Below are 20094 nucleotides of genomic sequence, written 5' to 3' on the forward strand. Positions count from 1 at the left end.
TCCACTGGCCGCTGTTTTACACCTGGGATGTGACGCTGTGCAACCTGACCTGTATGCTGGGATTTCCACACTCCATGGTTCTTCTTTCCTTTCTTCATTAAGCTTGGATCTTCTCTTTCATTCTTTTCCCTGTTGCGTATCTCTTCAGTATTGCCTGTCTAATTCCCACTCCTCTTTTAAAACTTAGTGTATATCTTCCCTCCTCCCAGAAACTTCTCTTGATGCCTTTGTGCTGCTCCTTTTTGCTACTATGTAACACCCTGGATGTGTTTCTATGATTGGATTGTTCTTTTTTATGTATTGTCTCCTCCCGTTACTACCCTGTATGCCTCTTGAGATTGGGGACTACGTAGCTCAGTAGCATAGTACTTGGCAGATAAGTAGGAATGAATGAAATGCCAATTTTATAACTGCTTGCTGGATATTTCCCTCCCCTCCAAAGTCGACTAATACCTTCAAATCATTATGTACAAAGTGGAGCCTATTATTGCTAAATCCCCTAGCTGCTTTCACAACTCCCTCCATCTCTGCAGTCACTTCATACGTCAAGGAGACTTGGAACCTGAGCTGTAGTTTTCAGTTTCTTTTTCCTTGCTTGCTAGTCATCAGTTCCCAAGTACATCTTTTCACAATTTTCTTCTGTAAACAGATTTGTTTCCATGTGTATCGTAAACTCCCTGCAGTACACCAGAAGGTTGCTAGTTATTTTCCATGCTTCTGCTTTCTTCATTGCTCCTCACCTTTTTTTTTATACTGCCAGATTATAAAAAAACATTGCCATTATTACACTAGTGGTACCTGTCCAATGTACAGAAACTGAAATCAAAAGCAAGTTGAAAGAGAGACAGTGACCCATCATATTCCCCCCTTAGAGTTAACAACGGTTATTGGAGAAGTCTTGAGAGTCCCTTGGACTGCAAGGAGGTCCAACCAGTCCATTCTAAAGGAGATCAGTCCTGGGTGTTCATTGGAAGAACTGATGCTAAAGCTGAAACTCCAATACTTTGGCCACCTCATGCGACGAGTTGACTCACTGGAAAAGACTCTGATGCTGGGAGGGATTGGGGGTGGGAGGAGACAGGGACGACAGAGAATGAGATGGCTGGATGGCATCACGGACTCGATGGACGTGAGTTTGAGTGAACTCCGGGAGTTGGTGATGGACAGGGAGGCCTGGCGTGCTGTGATTCATGGGGTCGCAAAGAGTCGGACAGGACTGAGCGACTGAACTGAACTGCACTGAGTAAGATCATTCAATTTATACCACATTATTTTTCCAAAGGAGAGTTTGATTATTCCTTGCTCATGAAGGCTAATAGTTATTAACAAACAAACAAAAAAAAACATGGCATTCTGCAACATGGTGCCCATCTGACTTGACTTCAATTATCCATATAAACCACTCATTGAATAAAATTATTTTCCAGGCCATTCCTTGAAAAAACTTGGAATCGTTTTTCCCATTTACTGTGCCTTTGCTCAGTCAGTCCCAGTGCTTGGCCTTCTCACCACTTCAGCCTTTAGTCAGTCTTTCCAGGCTTGTCTATATGGTCTTTTCCATGGGCCTTTCCTGGCATCCCAGTCAGACAGGATCTCTGTCTTTACTGTGAGTTCTGCTTGCCCTTTCTTTGTTCACCCAGGCTGCCTTGTCCTCCAGTTAATTGCATAACTCTATTATCTCCCCGAGTAAAATGCAAATTCTGTGTTTGGGAATCTTATGTCTTATGCAGAAACACTTAATACATATTGAATGAAAGCAATGACAAAAGACTGAATGTTCTAACTTAATAAGAGATTTCTACATGGGCTGTGAAGTAGACAATGCATTTAGAGCATCAGATTTCTTACAGGAACTTTGGAGACGTGCTGTCATTCAGTTCACAGTGAATTTCTTCTCTCTGCAGCTAATGAAAAGCAGTACTACCATTTCTGGATTCCAGATATAGGAAATCAGAAAACGCATGCATGTGTACCAATCTTAAAACTGTCCAAAAGCTGCTATGGGCTTCCCAGGTGACGCCAATGGTAAAGAATCCTGCCAACGCAGCGAGAGACCCAGATTTGATCTCTGGGTCAGGAAGATCACCTGGAGAAGGAAATGGCAACCCATTCCAGTATTCTTACGTGGAGAATCCCATAGACAGAGGAGCCTGGCTGGCTATAGTCCATGGAGTCGCCAAGGGTTGCCCACACTTGAGCGACCAACGCTTTCACACTTTTTATATTACTAATAACATAAGTAATTTTTGTCTTCTTGCAGATAATTTCATATTTCCTTCTTCAGAAACCCCCACTCAAGTGTATTACTTTCCTGTTGATATCATTCTTGCTCTATTTCTTTTTAAAATTTTGCTGCTTTCTAGGCGTAAGTAAACTTCAGTTTTATGTTAACAACTTAGTGTTTGTCTACAATACTAATACCTGCAAAATAGTCTATATGCTATATTATAGTAAATGCTCCAATGCCACTAGTAATTCATGTAACTAAGCTCTGCTGGTTGACTAATTCAAATGGTAGTTGAGTTTTCCTTTATTATTATATATGCTTCATAGTTTCAGACACCCAAATGCCTTTGATCAATTTTATCCTTCAGCCTTCAACTGTTGTACTTCTTTGTGGGCTTCACAGACAATGGAAAAATAAGCATTTTTCTTGATACTTTCAGCTCAATTTCTCATTCTTTCTTTCTGTTCTTTTCTCCCCTATGTTCTTTCTCTAAATTATTATAGTTTATTTAAAGAACGTGAGTCTCACCTCCTCTCCATAATTTCAAAGGCTTTTTGAGTGTCAGTGAATGTGTATTTGGGTAGAGAAAACCCTTCCATCTGAATGGAAAACAGAGTGAGGGGAGAGTGATGGGACATGACTGGAGAGGAAGTTATGTTTGGATTAGGAAGGATCCTAGTGTGGATGGCAGTGGTTGGATTTTGTTTTACAAGTGAAGCGAAGGCTGTTTGCATCTCTTTAGCAGGGCAGAGAATAGTCTTGTAGAAAGGATGGTGGGGATAAGTGTAGAGCTAGAAAGACTAGTTATAATGTTTACTACAATAGTCTAGATCAGCGTTTCTCACTACAAAAAGAAATGTATTTGACATTGTGACTAGGGAAAGAAGTTTGATTGGTACTTACTGCCCTTCTCTATTCTAATTTCATTGAAAAATGCTAGCCTGCACAACCTAAATTAATTTCAGAGCCTACTAACTATATACAACCAGCAATTTGAAAATCACTCGTTTAGATGAATAGTGTGTGTGTGTGTGTGTGCACTCAGTCGTGTCCTACTCTGTGACCCCACTGGCTCCTCTCTCCATGGAACTTACCAGGCCCAGAATGCTGGAGGGGGTTGCCATTTCCTACCCCGGGGGATCTTCCCAACCCAGGGATCAAACCCAGGTCTCTTGCATCTCCTGCATTGGCAATCGAATTTTTTATCACTAGATTTGTTTACCAATGAAGGCCTAAACGAAGTTGATGGCGTCAGATTGAGAGAAGTTGCAAGTGAGAATAAAGTGGAAGTGAGATAGCCAGATGATTTATTGGATTTGGGCACATGGAATAACCAAGAATAACTGGTTGTCCTGTTACTCCTGATAGATGGTAGTACTTCAAGTTTAAAGACTGACAGAATAGAAAAGAGCAGTCAGTTTTGAATTAAGAAATTAAATTCAGTTTTAAACACACCACCTCCGTGATTTCTGTAGGAAATGTATAGTTAGGGCAAGATGTAAGGATTGGAGGTACAGTTTTAGGAATCAGCAAGTGGCTGATAGTAACAACAGTGAGAGAGACTAAAGTGAATTTGCATATGATGAAAAGAAAGAACACTGAGGAGTGAATTGTGAATAAAACCAGCATAGAAATGGGAGGTCAGGGAAGAAAATGCAATGAAGGAGACCAAAAATTAATAATCAAATGGCCAACTAAGGAGGGAAGAGATGATACAGCTTCGCGAAAAAGAGCCATCAGCTGTATCCCATGCTGTGGATGTAGTGGATATAGTCTTCTGGTTGCCGTGGGCAACCGTTGTCAGTATTTTTCAGGATAGTAGTAGGACCTGAAGAATAATTGCAGTGGGTTAAGGAGAAAATGGAAATTATGATGTATTACAGACAAATTTTAATCAAGATCCATTTTAAATTGAAAAGAAGAGAGGTGTAGGTTGGAATATCTATTAAGATGAGAATATTTTACTCAACATTGTGTCCAAAGCACAGAGGACACAGTAGGTGTGTTGACTATACCCAAAGTAGCATAGAGATAGGACAGACATAGTCTCCTATGAGGAAATTTAGGCTGGAGTTACACAGTGGACTGGTACCTGAAATTGGAAAGTCATCAAGAAGAAAACAATTCTAGGACCTGCCATTCTTCCCACTTCTCTCAAAGCCATATGGTTTTCTTTATACTCTTTTTGTCAATCTCTTTTAAAAGTTTTCTGTAATCTATATCCTAGAGAGGGTAGCTCAGTTGGTTTGGTAAAACACCATTATCTCCTCTGGGCCAAGCCTGCAAGCCAGGTTGCTTCCCTAGCCTTGCTCAGAATTATGGATGGCTCAACCTACTCTTGATCCAGTGAGTAGCCAGAATTTATTCAAAAACAAGGCTTACATATTTTACTTGTCCAATAAAATATACTTCTACAGAGTTTGCTTCAAAACACCTCATTAGATCTGGATAATTCTAGTGTTTTGCTTTACACATTCTCTAGTTTGTAACAGGAGCTTCTCAGGTGACACCACTGGTAAAGAACCCACCTGCCAATGCAGGAGACGTGAAGAGTTGCAGGTTCAACCACTGGGTCAGGAAGATTCCCCTGGAGGAGGGCATGACAACCCACTCTAGTATTCTTGCCTGGAGAATCCCATGGACAGAGGAGCCTAGTGGACTGTGGTCCATAGGGTCATCAACAGTCGGACATGACTGAATGTCGTTTGATTTCCTGAGAAAATGTTTACAGCTGGGCTTTGTCCCATATATCATATTCTTTTTTCACATTAATGTTTCTCCACTGAATGCCTCATGTATACATATGTGTATGTGTGTATTTGCACAGTAAGAATTAACCAAGTAGGCAACCTTGGGCCATTTCTTAGGAGTTTAAAACAAAAAGTGTCAATCTGTCAGTCATGTCTGACTCTTTGCAACCCCATGGACTGTAGCCTTCCAGGCTCCTCTGTCCACCGTTTTCTCCAGGCAAGAATACTGGAGTGGGTAGCTGTTTCCTTCAGGGGAATCTTCCCACCCCGGGGTCAAACCTGGGTCTCCATTAAAGGCAGATTCTTTACCATCTAAGCTACCAGGGAAGTCCCCTTAGGAGTTTAAACTTGATACAAATGCAGTTATCACTAGGTTTTTAAGCAGCTGGTTATATAAAGACCTAACTTCTCATTGTTATATGTCATTTATTTCGCTTTTCTGTATTGTACCATTTCAGGAGAATTTTAAGTATGGTGAGAAAAAAACAGTGGCACACATTAATCTCTGAGACACTGTGCTTACACCCCTGGTTATCTATTTTGAAGTAATCACCACTTCTCTAAAGCTTCTGTCTTGAAGTCATTTTTATGAAATAAAATTAATTCAATACTTATTCTACTCTGAATATTATCATGGAAGTTTAAAAATTCATTCTTGGGATATTCTTATTGCCCAAGTAAGTTTATTTGAGGAAATGAATTATCATCTAAAATGTAATTATTTCTTTCTAAAGGACTTAGTAATCGCTGTCTTTTAATGTTGTATTTTCACTTCTGTTGTTTAGCTAAACTTAGCAGGCTTGTTTTCTTATGTGTATTACCAGCATAAATAAGAATAGGGTTTTAGTTGGACTAAATACAATAACCAGTGATAAGGAAAAAAAAATACAGCACTGATTACAACAGAATAGTAATTAAAAGGCAGAAATCCTGCAGGAGCAATGGTAGAAGGTGAGGTGATTTTTCTGAGAGTGTTACTGATCAGAAAATAAAGAAATAATTGACGTAGGAGTGGAGCAAAGAAGTCAAGAAACCAAGGAACATAAAACCGAAGTCAGTATGTTCTTTCTCATCAGGCTTCATATAACAATTGCTGTGGGAAACGTTTGCAGGGCCAAAGACACTGGGGTGCTTCCTGGATTCAAGCAATGCTTTATGGGGGGTTAAAATTTAAACTGAAGGGGCAAAACAGGGCATGATGTGCTTAGTCATGTGGCCTTTTCTGCATTTAGTAATGTGATCATGTTATTACATATAACTGAGAATTGCCTTTCTCTTGATTCCTGTGGACTGTACTTTAGGTGTCAGATAGCATTTCTAAGCTGTCTTAAATGCTCTGAAAATGTTTTTGAATGTTTTATGTTTTTGTGTTTTAGCTATGAAGATGGCCAAGTGGGAGACGCAAATATTAACACACAAGAAGGAGGCATTCACAAAGAGATCCTTCGAGTAATTGGTAATCAAACTGCTACTGGTTAAAGGACCACCATTTAATTAACATGATTTGAAAGCCTTCCTCGGGTTCAAAGCTGGATTTTGAACTGAAGAAGATGATAAAATAATTTATTGTTATTATAAACAAAATTAACCCTTTGAATACTGATTTTTTTCTTAGTATTTCTAAGTATATCATTAAATACCTAAAATGGTATATAATTTACCAATTGTAGGGTTATGGAATCTAGTAATAAAATTACAACAGCACTTAAACTGAAGTTTGGGTTCCTCACACAATAAACAGATTGAAAAAACAGTTTTGTGCTGATATTTTTATATTAAACTCTCTAATTGGAAATTTAATATTATATACCGACATCTTAGTGTATCAAAAGAGAACTGAAAGCATTTTATAATGGCGTCTAAATCTATAAGAGACTTTGCAATAAGTATAATGTTTGCACATTCTGATGTGCTATATAATCAGCAGTATGAAAGTTCAAATGTTTTGGGGAGGGATGTTTCCTAATCTGTTATTTTTCCTTATATAAAAACAATTAGGTCCTTAGATGCAGCGCTTTGCCTAAAAGTATGTAATATACATATCTATAGATTCATGCATCAAATGTCTGATTGTGCATATATGTGTGTATGTACACATATATGTATTTTAACAACAAAGATGGCATAGCTCCACAGTTCTGTTCTCATTCAATGGAAAGAAAATGATGTTCTCTCTGGACATAAACCAAGATATGAGCCAAATTCATCATTATTCATTCACTGAAAATATTTGCAAACAAATTTTCTACTTGTTTAAAGAATTTTCCCTTCAGTTAAACTCTTTATAATGTTATAATGTTGTGATCTGGGGTATGTAGACACCCCTGGTGGACTAAATCTGTATTCGAATGATCGTATGTTTAAAAGAAAGACCTTGAATTTAAACAAACAGTATATATATTTTTATTTCCTACAATAGAATATTTTTAACATTTATTTATACCATACCAGCCTTTTTATATTTTTTCATTTAATACTTGTGCTTAGTTTGTTTTTCATATTGAGAAGGAAGACAAACTTTGAAATTTCTTTTATATTAAAAGAATATGAATACTTTTACAGAGAACAATAACACCAGCTCTCAGCATTCTGAATCATGTGCTCATCAAAATCATTTCTGTTTCTTTGGATTTTAAGTTCTTATTCATTACAAGTTTTAATTGACAGTGTTTATTTTCCTGCATGATGTTTTTGGAATAAGGTCATTCATGAGAGCAGTTTAATTAGAAAGTCTGCCACTCTATTCAAACCCTGAATCAAGGCTCATATCTGACACTATTTAAAAAGAAAAAATTTTAAATGTACACTCATTTGCAAGTGTAATATTATAAATTCTGTGCTTATTTCCTTTAGTATAAAAGGTGAGAACAAAGGTCATCCTCATTGTTAAGGGTTGCCATCTAGGAAGCATTTCATAATCATTTGTTTTCTTATATTGTAAATAATTGATATGCCACTTATTTCTGCAAAAATAGACTTGAAGTGGTTGGGATATTCATCATTGTGATAGGATCCACTTAAAATATTGATCTGTTTTGACTTGTGCCTCTGAACTCAAGGCCAGACTGAAGGATAATATTGGTATGGCAGGGCCAAGATACAGTATCTTATTCAGTCTTCTGTGACCGGATATTTGAAGACTTTACATGGGACAAGAGGACTATTTGCTTCTTTCTGCCATGACTCCCATAGTCTCCCAAGTCCCTTTACTGTGTTTTAAAAAGTAACAAAAGTAACAAAATTACTTTTTCAAAATAATTTTGTGGGACATTGATATATATGACATAAATATAAGGCTGTAATAGTAAGATTTGGAAATTGAAATCCTGAAACCACATATGTTTGGCCACTAGGACCACTGAGGCACTTCCAAAAACTGTCTGTAGTACCTCCAAGCATAATTTAAAAAACACCAATCCAGTAAGGGTTTATTTAACAGTTGAGTAATCAGTAAGGAGTGTAGTATTAGAAGCTGAACTGGAAAGGAAGCTTGGAGAACTCAAGGGAGACTATTTAGAGGAGATAAAACTTCATAATACAAACTTCTACTATCAACTTAAGCATGAAAGTAGATTCAGCTAACAGAGCAAGGGAAGTAATTGATAGCTTTAATGCCTACTAAATTATTACAGATAATAGACAACTTTTATGATAATGTCTTCTAATGATAATCAGTTGAATGCTTTTGCAAGGCAGACTGACAGATTTTAACTTTTTTTGAAAAATTGTCAGAGCCTTTTTAAGCCAATATTCTGAAAGTAAATATTTAAACCAATATTCTAAAATCCAGTCTTTTAATTGGACTTTTGATGTTGGGAATACTATAGTATACTGATGCTTATCTTTATTCCTACAGAATCTAATTTCAATACCTATTAGTAGATGAATATCATGCTTTCAAAATCCAAGCAGGTCCTTTAAATTTAGAAGTTTAATTATTATCACGCCTTGATTCAGTCACTTCTTTTAAGATATTATCTTTTGACTTATTTGATGATTCCAAACATGTGATATTGTGTTGTTCTTCTATAATCATTTGAAGTCTGTTCACTGATGCTTTGTAATAGTTACATTATTGATGTAGCCATTACTGCTTAATATTAACTCACCGAGCAAAAGCAATCATTTATTTTCATTCTTAAAGTAGAGGAAGAAGAGCCTTAATTTATTAGTTCTACTTTTTTTCCTACATTACTGATTTTGTAAACATTTCACTATGAATAATTTGTCCTCTGTCATTGTCCACTGTATTTAAGAAGAGAAGAAAATGATCAAACATTCGAGAAGAGAAAAACAGTAATAATATACTTATAGCCTAGTGCTATAAAATACATTATGGTGAGGTCTTTGATGCCTTAAATTGTATTCTGTTACAATTATTTTTATTTTGTTGCTCAACAAATCTCAGTCAAATATTGGATTTGAAAGTGGTTTTTAAATTTAAAATTTAAATGTAAGAGTGTCACCTCCTTAAATTTATTCTCAAATACTATGTGGTAGAAGAAACTTAGGCAAGCTATTTTAATGCTATAATATTTCTCATTGAAAAATTTAAGAGTTTAGAAAAGAAATCTCTCAATTATTCTCCCCTTAGCTAAAAGAAAGGAAACTTTTAATTTGTAAGTCTATGAATTTTTATTATCACTGAAAGAATTTTAACAGTACTTTATACTGTAATACCATAATTTGCCTTAGGGCATGGAGTTTTAGAAAATTCTAAGGAAGACTTCATCATCCTTGTTAAAGTTTGAATGACTTCATCAGATAGTGATTTAGTATGTCATGAAGGGACATTCAACCTTGAACTGTCTGCCACCTAAATATATGGATTTCATGGTGGCACTTGAAGCACATTTTAAAAATATGATATTCTATTGTCCTGCTGAATTCTTCATTATAATACTACCTCAAGATGAATGATAGAATGTCTGTTAAGATAATTGGGTTTCCAGTATAAGGATCAAATAAAATTTTACAAATAGAAGTGATCAAATGATTAAACAGTCAAGACCATGCTGGATCTTTGTTGTCAATTACCTCTTGACAGTACGGTAATATGGATATTTCAGTCACCAGTGATGAATAACATAGTTATCACCCACTGAGTTAAGTAAAGGGGTTTCAATCTGCAAAATTTAACGATAATTAGTTCCCTTTAAGACTGGTTTTCTACATGGGTCAATTTTATGGTCATTCACCTGAAGCTGCAAAAAATTGCCCACTCTTAACAATTAAAGGATTAAAATACCCAACTGCTATACCAGAATGGCAGACTGAATATTCAAGTATTCTAGCATTGAATGCCTGCTCAATTTTTGTCAGATTATAAATTTGTTGTATATTATTACCCAGTAAATTTTTCTTTGGAATTTTGTATACACTCTGATATATTAGGATAAGTTTTTGTAGTTCAAAGGAATTTCAAATAGTTTTTAGACAAAACATATCCATGAGTGTGAAAAAGCTGTGTTGAAGAATAGATTACATTATACATTTACCAGCAAGTCAGTAAAAAAATAGTGCTTATTTACATAGTCAACATAATTTAATGTCCTGAAAATAATTTCTTCAATTGCCCAATATTTAATGTATCATTTGAGATTTTAAAAAATACAGCCACTCCTTTATGTGAACATTAAGACATGCCTATGTTTCTTTAACTCTACAGCCTTCTTTACAATAAATTTATTGACTTTTGTGCTCAAAATAGTATTGCAACCTGCTATTTAGCCTTCGGTGCCTTAGAGTTACTATAAATATTTAACAATATGTACATAATGTAAATACTGCCAAAAGATCACTAAGGCCAAATATTTTCTCTATTCACTTTTTACTGCACTTTCTTTCTATTGCTACGTAAGCCTCTTTTATTCAGCTTTGTAATAGTTCTAACATTGTAGCCAATGTAAATGTTTACTTTCAATAAATCTGAATTTGTTCAACAAGTATGGTATATGTGGGCACTATTTTGAAAACTCGGTTAGGCCTTAGATATTCCTCATGATGAATCTTGCTTCTGGGGACTAGATATCTGAAGTTCTCAACAAACTCTAAAAATGATGCTGCCCTTTTTACTTAAAAATACTTTAAAAATAAAAGCGAATAAAAGAAACACTCTTCTTGCCAATATTCCCCCAACTATTAATAGTTGCAGTAGATTTATTTGGTCGTGCGAATACCATTTTAATTTCAAGTTCCATCAAGAAATACAGAATTCAAACAAAATATTTTTGTACATTATATATATATATATGCTCTATTTATAAACCCACTGGCATGGTATCAACTGGAGCATCTCAAACTGTCCCAACTTCTCTAAGCATTCTGACTTGATTAGTAATTGGAAATTGACTGTTAAAGCACCACATTTTATAAAATGCACTTCATTAACTGAATAAGATATTAGTCCATAAATAAATACTGTTCTCTAAACACTTTAGTATTAAATATTTGTGAAGAGCTAAGTTTATATTTTCATAATATTTTACTTATGTAACCTTTATAGCTGTGAAACCATAGATAACGGATTTCTGTTTTTTAGGTTTGATTTCAGTCACTCTAGAAATATTTGTTAAGAGTTTCAGTATGTATCTTGATGGTCAGTATAAGGAGTAGAGAGTATTAGATTTTGTGTTGACCTCATGGAGCTTTCAATCTATTTGGAAAATGAAAACATACACTTTTGGAAATAAGTCATGTGTAGCCCAAAGTCAGTGATACGGATTGGGAACGACCAACAATCAGGCTACAATGGAGGAGATGGCTTGGGAGATCTGTGGGCATTAGGGCAATTAATAGTCTGTCCCCTGTCTGAGGACAAAGTCTTTAAAACAAAGATAGAAGGAAAGCTGGTATAAGACAGAAAGTAAGCTTACAGATGAAAGACTTGAGTGAAGCTACACAAGCTCCTAAATACTTTTATATTTGTTGCAATAAAAACTGCAATCCAAATGGCATTTTGATCCTTTAATCTTTTGTTAATAGGGTTAATAGGACACTTAATCCTTAAATTAGTGTTGATGAGTAGTGTAATTTCCATTCACTGATTCACCACTTTTTCATAATCTTTCTGCAACAAAGTTACAATGATTTGCTTGTATATCTGCTTTTTGTTGTAGATAATATGTATATTAAAAAGCACTTAACTGCCTTTGAGTGTTTAGTTTTGGATTGCACAACCAAAATTTTAATGATTATCTTTTAGACTTCATGGGTCAGTCTTGCTGACTGCTGAAGCTGTCATTCCCTCTGACAGGGAATGACATTTCTCCTCATAGGAATGTTGCTGGCAAGAGTGTTGCTCTGCATTCCAGGTTAACTAAGTAAAAGTTACACAGCCCACTTTTTTTGAAAGCCAGTGTTGAGAATTCGCTGAATAGTTGGCCTGTATCTCTGTTCCCAAATTCCAGGTCCCTTTTAATAATTATTTCAAATAGTAGTCATTTGTAACTTGTATCTGAAAAGGCTGAAATTTTCAAAGATAGCAAATATATACACATCGTTTTAAAATCATGTATTCTGGAGTTTCAGATTAGAGTAATTTTTGGTTAGATAAGATTTGCTTTATGTAGCTCTTGATAGTTTAGAAAGCTTTATCTCATTTTCTCATCAACATAACTGTAGAAGGTGTTAGCAGACATGTTTATCTTGTGTACATGAGAGCTTAAACACCTTGCCAAAGGGATCTGTAGGCTCTAAACCTAGGGTAAGGGTTTCTTAATCTCATCTTTGTGCTCTTTCTAATAAATCATGTTTATTACTGTTGAGATCCTCACTTGGCAAAATGGATAGCAAGTGTAAGAATAACAGCAGACTCCCAGGAGGAGTTAGTAAAGAGTTAAGTCTGGTTGCTTTGAAGTGTTCTGTCAAGGAGTTGTTCAATACAATAACACAGGCTGGGTGGTGTGGTTTTATTCTGGAGAATCTGGAAGGAAAGAAACCTGCACTTGACTGCCATGGAAAAAACCGTTGTCAACCCTTGGGTGGGTGACCTAATGAAAGTAGAGATTTGTAAGCATGCTGGCAGCTGTATTCGGAAGGATTTCAGAGGAGGCAGAAAGCAGGAAACATTGAAAGTCGGTTTTAGTAATACTGAAGGAACTGAGAAAAAGAATGGGTAGAAGAAATGGAGAGGATTTAGGAAAAAGCAATAAATTAGGAAATAAGCAACTAAATGTATATGTTAGAGATAACTTGATATAAATTGAGGACAATTTTCCCCTCAACTTTGTATTGGAGATCAATTAAAAATCTCCTAGTCTTTTTAGTATTCAGGAAAGAGAGGACTGCCTGAAGACAATGGCCTCTCAATGTTCTCTACACAAAGAAGCCTAAAAACACACATTTAGCCAAGTGAAGGGGAACTGTAGGGGAGGGATGTTCTGGACCATAAAGGGACATGTTTGCAAATACACTTCTCCTCCTGTCAAAGCAGGCTTGCTAAACACTAAGATCTGTAAGAGAATGGTGGCAGGAGTGTGTTAAGTTTTGTCTGTTATGATGTGACTTATCATTTCCCAGGAAATGGTAACCCACTCCAGTATTCTTGCCTCATGGACAGAGGAGCCTGGCAGGCTACAGTTCATGGGTCACAAAGAGTTGTACACAACTCAGCGACTGAGCACAAGTCCATCAAATTGTCAAGTTGTGTGTGTGTGTGTGTGTTCAATGCATTGTAGCATGGGCAACACTGAAGACTCATCACTCAGGATGGTGGCCTCTTACTCTTCACACTCTGCTTGGGAGACACTGTCCGCCATGAATGGCTTCAGCTCCCACTTGTTGTCTGATGACTTCTAAACAGCTCTTGTTCTGCCTCTTCCCTGAGTTCAAATTCATATGATCAAATACTGCCAGACAAACACCTCTTCCTCAGTGCTCCTAGGATACCTCAGATAAACTCTAACCAGTATCCCCACCCCCCGCCATTCTGTCCTCTTGTACTCCTCTCCAAAAACCAATCAACACCATCCACCTATTGACTCAAACCCGGAGGCAAGGTGTCTACTATTCCCTCCTATCTCTCAGTCCCCACCAATCAATATCCAGATCATTTTAATTCCCCTTTATGATTGTCTTGAGTGCATTCAATTTTCTTGGTTTCTTCTGTGGCTTCTTTTGTTAACTTTTATGTGAGTTATGTCAATATCTTCCTGTGATTCTCCTTGACTGAATCTGAGACCCTCCCCTTGGAACAGACATTGAGCTAGCAAATATGAGCACAGCCTTGACTGTTAATATTCTGAGTGTTAGACATGTATATTAGTAAAGAGACACTGCCTCAAGTCTCACGTGCCCAGATGCAGGAATTAACTAAGGGTTAACTCAGTGCACAACAGAATCTCCTACACTTGGTCCCTACTAAATAGGCTACTAGATACATATGTTTAAATTTTGTGTTAATTTCTGCTATACATCAAAGTCATCCAATTACACATATATATATTCTTTTTCATATTTTTTCCATTACAGTTCATTACAGGATATTTAGTATAACAGGCTTCCCAGGGGCACAGTGGTAAAGAACCCACCTACCAGTGCAGGAGACACAGGATATGCGGGTTTGATCTCTGGGTAGAGAAGATCCTCTGGAGAAGGGAATGGCTACCCATGCCAGTTTTCTTGCCTGGAGAATTCTATGGACAGAGGAGCCTGGCGGGCTACAGTCAATGAGGCTGCAAAGAGTCAGACACGACTGAGCACACAGACACACGTGCTTACTGCACATACCATACCATTAATATAGTTCCCTGTTCTATGCAGTAGAACCTTATCTGTTAATGTCACAACTGTCTTGACACTCTTACATAATGCTAAAGCGAATGTGATCTTCCTAAAATGCAAATCTGAGTTTAAAAACCCTTATCATTTAAAGAAATGAAAACTTCTGGCCCGTTTCCCTCTTCCCTCTCCAGCCTCATTGTTCACCACCATCCCTGGGATACTTACATTCGGCCACCCTGAGTGATTTGCAGTCCAGAGGATAGCCCAAAGCTACTCACCTCCTGTCACAGGCTTTTTCTCTCTGCCTAAGACAGCCTGACTCCCTGTCTCCAATTTTTACTCCTTGGCCCTCAATCTGTTTTCACTTCTTTCAAAACCTTCTCTTGTACTCCCAGTCTGGACCAGATGTTTCTTCTAAATATCCTCAGAGTGTCTGACCATCACTCAGTTGTCTCACTCAGCATAGAGTGAAAAGGTATATTGATTTGTTTGCTTCTTTCTCTTGGTATATTGATTTGTTTGCTTCTTTCTCTTGGTCACCCCTCCTCTATGCTACCAGGCGCAGATTATTTCCACTACCTCGTAAGTGTTGGGCACTTAGTAGGCACACAAAAAAGTAAATCATAAATGTCTATCCAATGAAAATGGCCTTCAAACAGCATGATGTTAAAGTCAAAAAAATATGTACACAAATTATTTCCAGTACCGGGTTAAGTGTTTGTCACTTTATAAGCACACAAAAAAGGTAAATATTAAATGTCTATCTGTTGAAGGTGGGGCTTCTCAGGTGGAGCTAGCAGTAAAGAGCCTTCCTGCCAATGCAAGAGACATGAGATATGGGTTTGATCCCTAGGTCAGGAAGATGCCCTGGAGAAAGGCGTGGCAACCCACTCCAGTATTCTTGCCTGGAGAATCCCGTGGACAGAGGAACCTGCTGGGCTACAGTCCATAGAGTCTCAAAGAGTCAGACACAACTGAAGCAACTTGGCACGTGCGCACACACACACACACACACACACACACACACATATCTGATGAAGGTGGTCTTCCAATAGTGACTAAGGCCAAAAAAGTCTTATAATTGGCACATAATATTAATAAATTTATATAACTACCCAGCAGAGGGACTATAACAAACCAAAGCTAACATCATCATCATCACCCTGGGCTCCAGCTCCATCACCTGCAGAAAATGGAGGAATCCCTAGATGTGGGCTTCCCTGCTGGCTCAGATGGTTAAGAATCTGCCTGCAATGCAGAAGACCCAAGTTTGATTCCTGGGTTGGGAAGATCTGCTGGAGAAGGGAATGGCTACCCACTCCAGCATCCCTGCCTGGAGAATTCCATGGACAGAGGAGCCTAGTGAGCTACAGTCCATGGGGTCGCAAAGAGTTGGACACAACTGAGCAATTAACACATTTGAGATCTGGGTAACATTTTCTCTGTCACTCTTGAGTTATGAATTTTCATCTTCCCATTATTCATCTTAACTTTGGAGCAAGCAATACTTGGATTGAAAGGTCATTTTGAGAGCCAGAATGAAACATAAAACTGGATACCTACAAAGTTATAATTTAATGTCAGTAATTTGCATAACCAAAGGATCATTGCTTTGCTAAATAATTACCTTAAATAATGAGCTTCTTTAGCATATTTAAGAGTTCGTTTACAGGTCATTAACTACTTGGCATACAAGGAATAGAGATGCTTTAGGCTAAAGTACCAATACTCATTACCAATAAAAATAAATTATTGATAGAATTAAGTACATCTATAATTATAAGTCAATGAGGAAGTAAAGTTCTTTCCAGAGGAACTGCATTTTCCCTACATGGTATAAATTGCAATAAACTAGAATTTTATTACACATTCTTACTACTCTGTGACATCTAACTTAATTTTTGCAGCTGTGTAATTGGGAACATTTCTATTCTTTATGGTTTCCTGGTTAACTGCTGGGATACATAATCTTAATAGTTGTAGGCTTACAGCATAGTCAATATTCTAGTTCTAATATGCAACAGCCATATTAGTATAGCTTTCTATACTAATACTATGGCTTTCTACTATTTATTATTTGGAATCTTTTCCCTTGCATTTTGCCTCTTGCAAATCTACCCATAATTCAAGGCTAAGCTCGTATACCCTGAAATACATGAATACTTTCTGGATCACCCAGTCATAAACCATGTCTCCCTGCTCCAAAGACCTACAGTACTTTGTAGTTTTGGAGAAATGACTTATAGTGACCACTGCTTCTGGGTTTTTTTGTATAAAAATTGCATTCCTAAACATGATACTCTACCTACTATCATCAATAATCTTTCTTTGCTAATGTGCCTAATTTCATAAACTTTACTTGTTAAACTTCAGTGTTTAATTTTTTTAAAACCTTGTAATAAAATACTATTTAAGTTTTCATTAATATTATTGAAAAAAAGTGAAAAAGAGTGAATTCAGTTTGGACTGAAGGTGACCACAGTTTCTCCATTTCTTTCATACCTTATCCACTTCTGCTACCCGACCAGGATGTTTGGAGGGAAGTAACAGGGCAGAGTCATCATTTATTACCATAAATAGTGTTATAATTATTGTCATATGTAATATAATAATTTAATGAATAAGAGATCCACCACTTTCTTTCCGTCCTTTTTATGGGCATTTCCTTAATTTATTGAAAGTGAAAAGGATTGTTCATGCATTAAACATAAGGCAAGATATTAAGCTGCATAGAGACATTCAAAAAGCATCACACAAGTGCATGATTCACTTTTTAGTATACAAAAGTTCTAAAAAGTATGTGTAATCCAGCATGAATTTTCTTAAACATACTGATTTTGTTTTATGATGTTGTCTGATTGACATCTATTTACAGGGATTGGGAATGCTATTTCAGCTTGGATAATTCTACCGATTAGGGTTTGAAAGCATGCACCAGCATATTTCCCATCAGAATAGCAGTGCTGCGGGCTCACTGACCACCTTGTTTCTGTTCAAGACTACCTTCAGCCTCAGACTCACTCAGTTGAAAACCATCTTTCTTCCTCATTACATTAAATCAGTCTCCAAAACCTGTCAAATTTCCTTCCAAAATACCCGTCTGTATTGCTACAGTCGGAGAAGGCAGTGGCAACCCACTCCAGTACTCTTGCCTGAAAAATCCCATGGACGGAGAAGCCTGGTAAGCTGCAGTCCATGGGGTCGTGAAGAGTTGGACATGACTGAGCGACTTCACTTTCACTTTTCACTTTCATGCATTGGAGAAAGCAATGGCAACCCACTCCAGTGTTCTTGCCTGGAGAATCCCAGGGACGGAGATTGCCTGGTGGGCTGCCGTCTATGGGGTCGCACAGAGTTGGACACAACTGAAGCGACTTAGCAGCAGTACTGCTACAGTACTTGTCAACCCTAATACTTCCATTTATCTCTTCAAAACACTTTTTTTTTAAGTCCATGGTATGAACCATACTCTGTGACAGGTCTCTAGACACTCATCTTTCATCTTCAAGAAGTGGTTGCTCTCTACAATCTACAGTCGTTAAGAGAGTGCGTATAGAAATAGTTACAATCAGGGATGCTGCATGATGTGGTTACATGAAAGGAAACCTCTCACTGGGCCTTGAAAACATCTTTGTCAGGGCACTTCCCTGCTCAAAGACCCTGTGGTTTCTCAATACTTTGCAGGTCGCACATCCTCACACAGCATCAGCCCTCTGAAGAAACCAAACAGTTCCCATCTTTATTTATATATCACAAAATTTACATCTTTGATTACATGGTTTCTCTTTGATCCAAATCATTCTACCCATTCCTACTGTCAGATCAATTGGCCTTAATTCTCCTTTCTTAAAATTCTCAGAGGAAATCCTATCTCTTCAGATAAAGTCTCTTTCTTGTGTAAAATTTCATAGCCATTAACTTGAACACTTCTTGTGGTTTCCATCACATCCTGCTACAAGTAACAGCACCAGACTTGCCTCATTTCTTCCACTAGAATGGAACTGCCTCCAAATAAAAAACTGTTTATATTTATTTTTGGTATCCTCCATCACCCTGAGCAAGTGAGCAGCAAATATTTTTGAATAAACAAGAATTATAGTGCACAAATATTGCAGGAAAAGCAGACACTTCCTTCAGTGATTTCTGCCATTCTACTCATGGGGCTTCCCAGGTAGCTCAGTGGTAAAGAATCTACCTGTCAACACAGGACACTGAGACACAGGTTTGATCCCTGGGTCAGGAAGATCCCCCACAGGAGGAAATGACAACCCACTTCAGTATTCCTGCTTGGAAAATCCCGTGGGCAGAGAGGAGCCTGGTGGGCTGCAGTCCAGAGAGTCACAAAGAGTTGGACACAACTGAGCAACTCAGAACCCACTCCATGGGTACCAAACTATAAACTAAGGGAAAATAATATATCTAAACCTCATTTTGCAAATTCACTATAAGATGGTGATGGTTGGCAAATAGCAATTGAAAATTCCTTCTGGGAAAGAGGAAAATAATTGAACCTCAACTTGGGATCCTAATTGTAATTTTCTAATTTGTTTTGAAAATGCAGTTGCCATGATATGTTTTTCTTAAAATCTGGTTCTCACATCTAATGGGGGGCTTCCCTGGTGGCTCAGATGGTAAAGAATCTGCCTGCAATGCAGGAGACCTGGGTTCGATTCCGGAGTTGGGAAGATCCCCTGGAGGAGGCCATGGCAACCCAGTCCAGTATTCTTGCCTGGAGAATCCCCATGGACAAAGGAGCCTGGAGAGATACAGTCCATGGGGTCACAAAGAGTTGGACACGACTGAGCAACTAAGCACACACACAACAGTAGAGTTAGAATTTCAGCAGCACCATCCAGAGAAAGGAGGGGGCTTGAGGGCCTGGCAGCCTGTGGGGTGGCCAGGGAAAGAGTGGGGGTGGGGAAAGGCACCAGCAGGGGAGGTCCCCAAAGCCCCAAAGGCATTTTCTGGGCTCACATCACAGCCTGGCCAGCCTTGTCAGGATGAGTGTGGCTGCTGGCTACAGAAATGCAGAGTATGAAAATGAAAAGCAGAGTAAACCGTGAAGACTCTTTCCCTTAGAGCTGTGTAGACTCCAGTTTCCATGTTGGCACCCCTCCTCCTTAGATATAAACTTCCTGTTTTAACCTCAGTATGAAATTCCCAGGATACTCCCAAGCACACAAGATGTCTCCTTTGACCCATTAGATGAAGTTACTTCACTCTATCCGTGGCACTTTTTTTCTATAGGAAATAAAAGAGGGCTGAGAAGGGGTTCTTAAGAAGCTAAAGTCCTTTTACACAATTGGGAAAACCCTCAGAAAGCCTGGGAAGATTATCCATGTGTTTTGTTTTGTTTTCAATTGACGTGTGGTGCGGAGGTGAGCATAACACCTT

The 20094-nt window shown here is 37.7% G+C and overlaps 1 protein-coding gene across 3 annotated transcripts in view; it reads left to right on the top strand.

Annotated features, from left to right (window-relative positions):
- Positions 1 to 11117, top strand: part of PARP8 (poly(ADP-ribose) polymerase family member 8) — a 197190-nt gene extending 186073 nt beyond the window's left edge. For 2 of the 3 annotated variants that reach the window (XM_055422074.2, XM_055422073.2), the window contains exon 27: positions 6354 to 11113. In XM_055422074.2, the coding sequence (XP_055278049.2) occupies positions 6354 to 6456 (103 nt within the window). In that variant the 3' untranslated portion in view covers positions 6457 to 11113. Of the gene's footprint in view, positions 1 to 6353 lie in introns of all 3 variants that reach the window. The other variant, XM_055422075.2, reaches the window with a different exon arrangement.
- The last annotated feature ends 8977 nt before the right edge of the window (positions 11118 to 20094 follow it).

Source organism: Moschus berezovskii, chromosome 18 (assembly GCF_049115385.1).
Source record: "Moschus berezovskii isolate FMDL1 chromosome 18, NW_MosBer_1.0, whole genome shotgun sequence".
Classification (NCBI taxonomy): Eukaryota; Metazoa; Chordata; class Mammalia; order Artiodactyla; family Moschidae; genus Moschus; species Moschus berezovskii.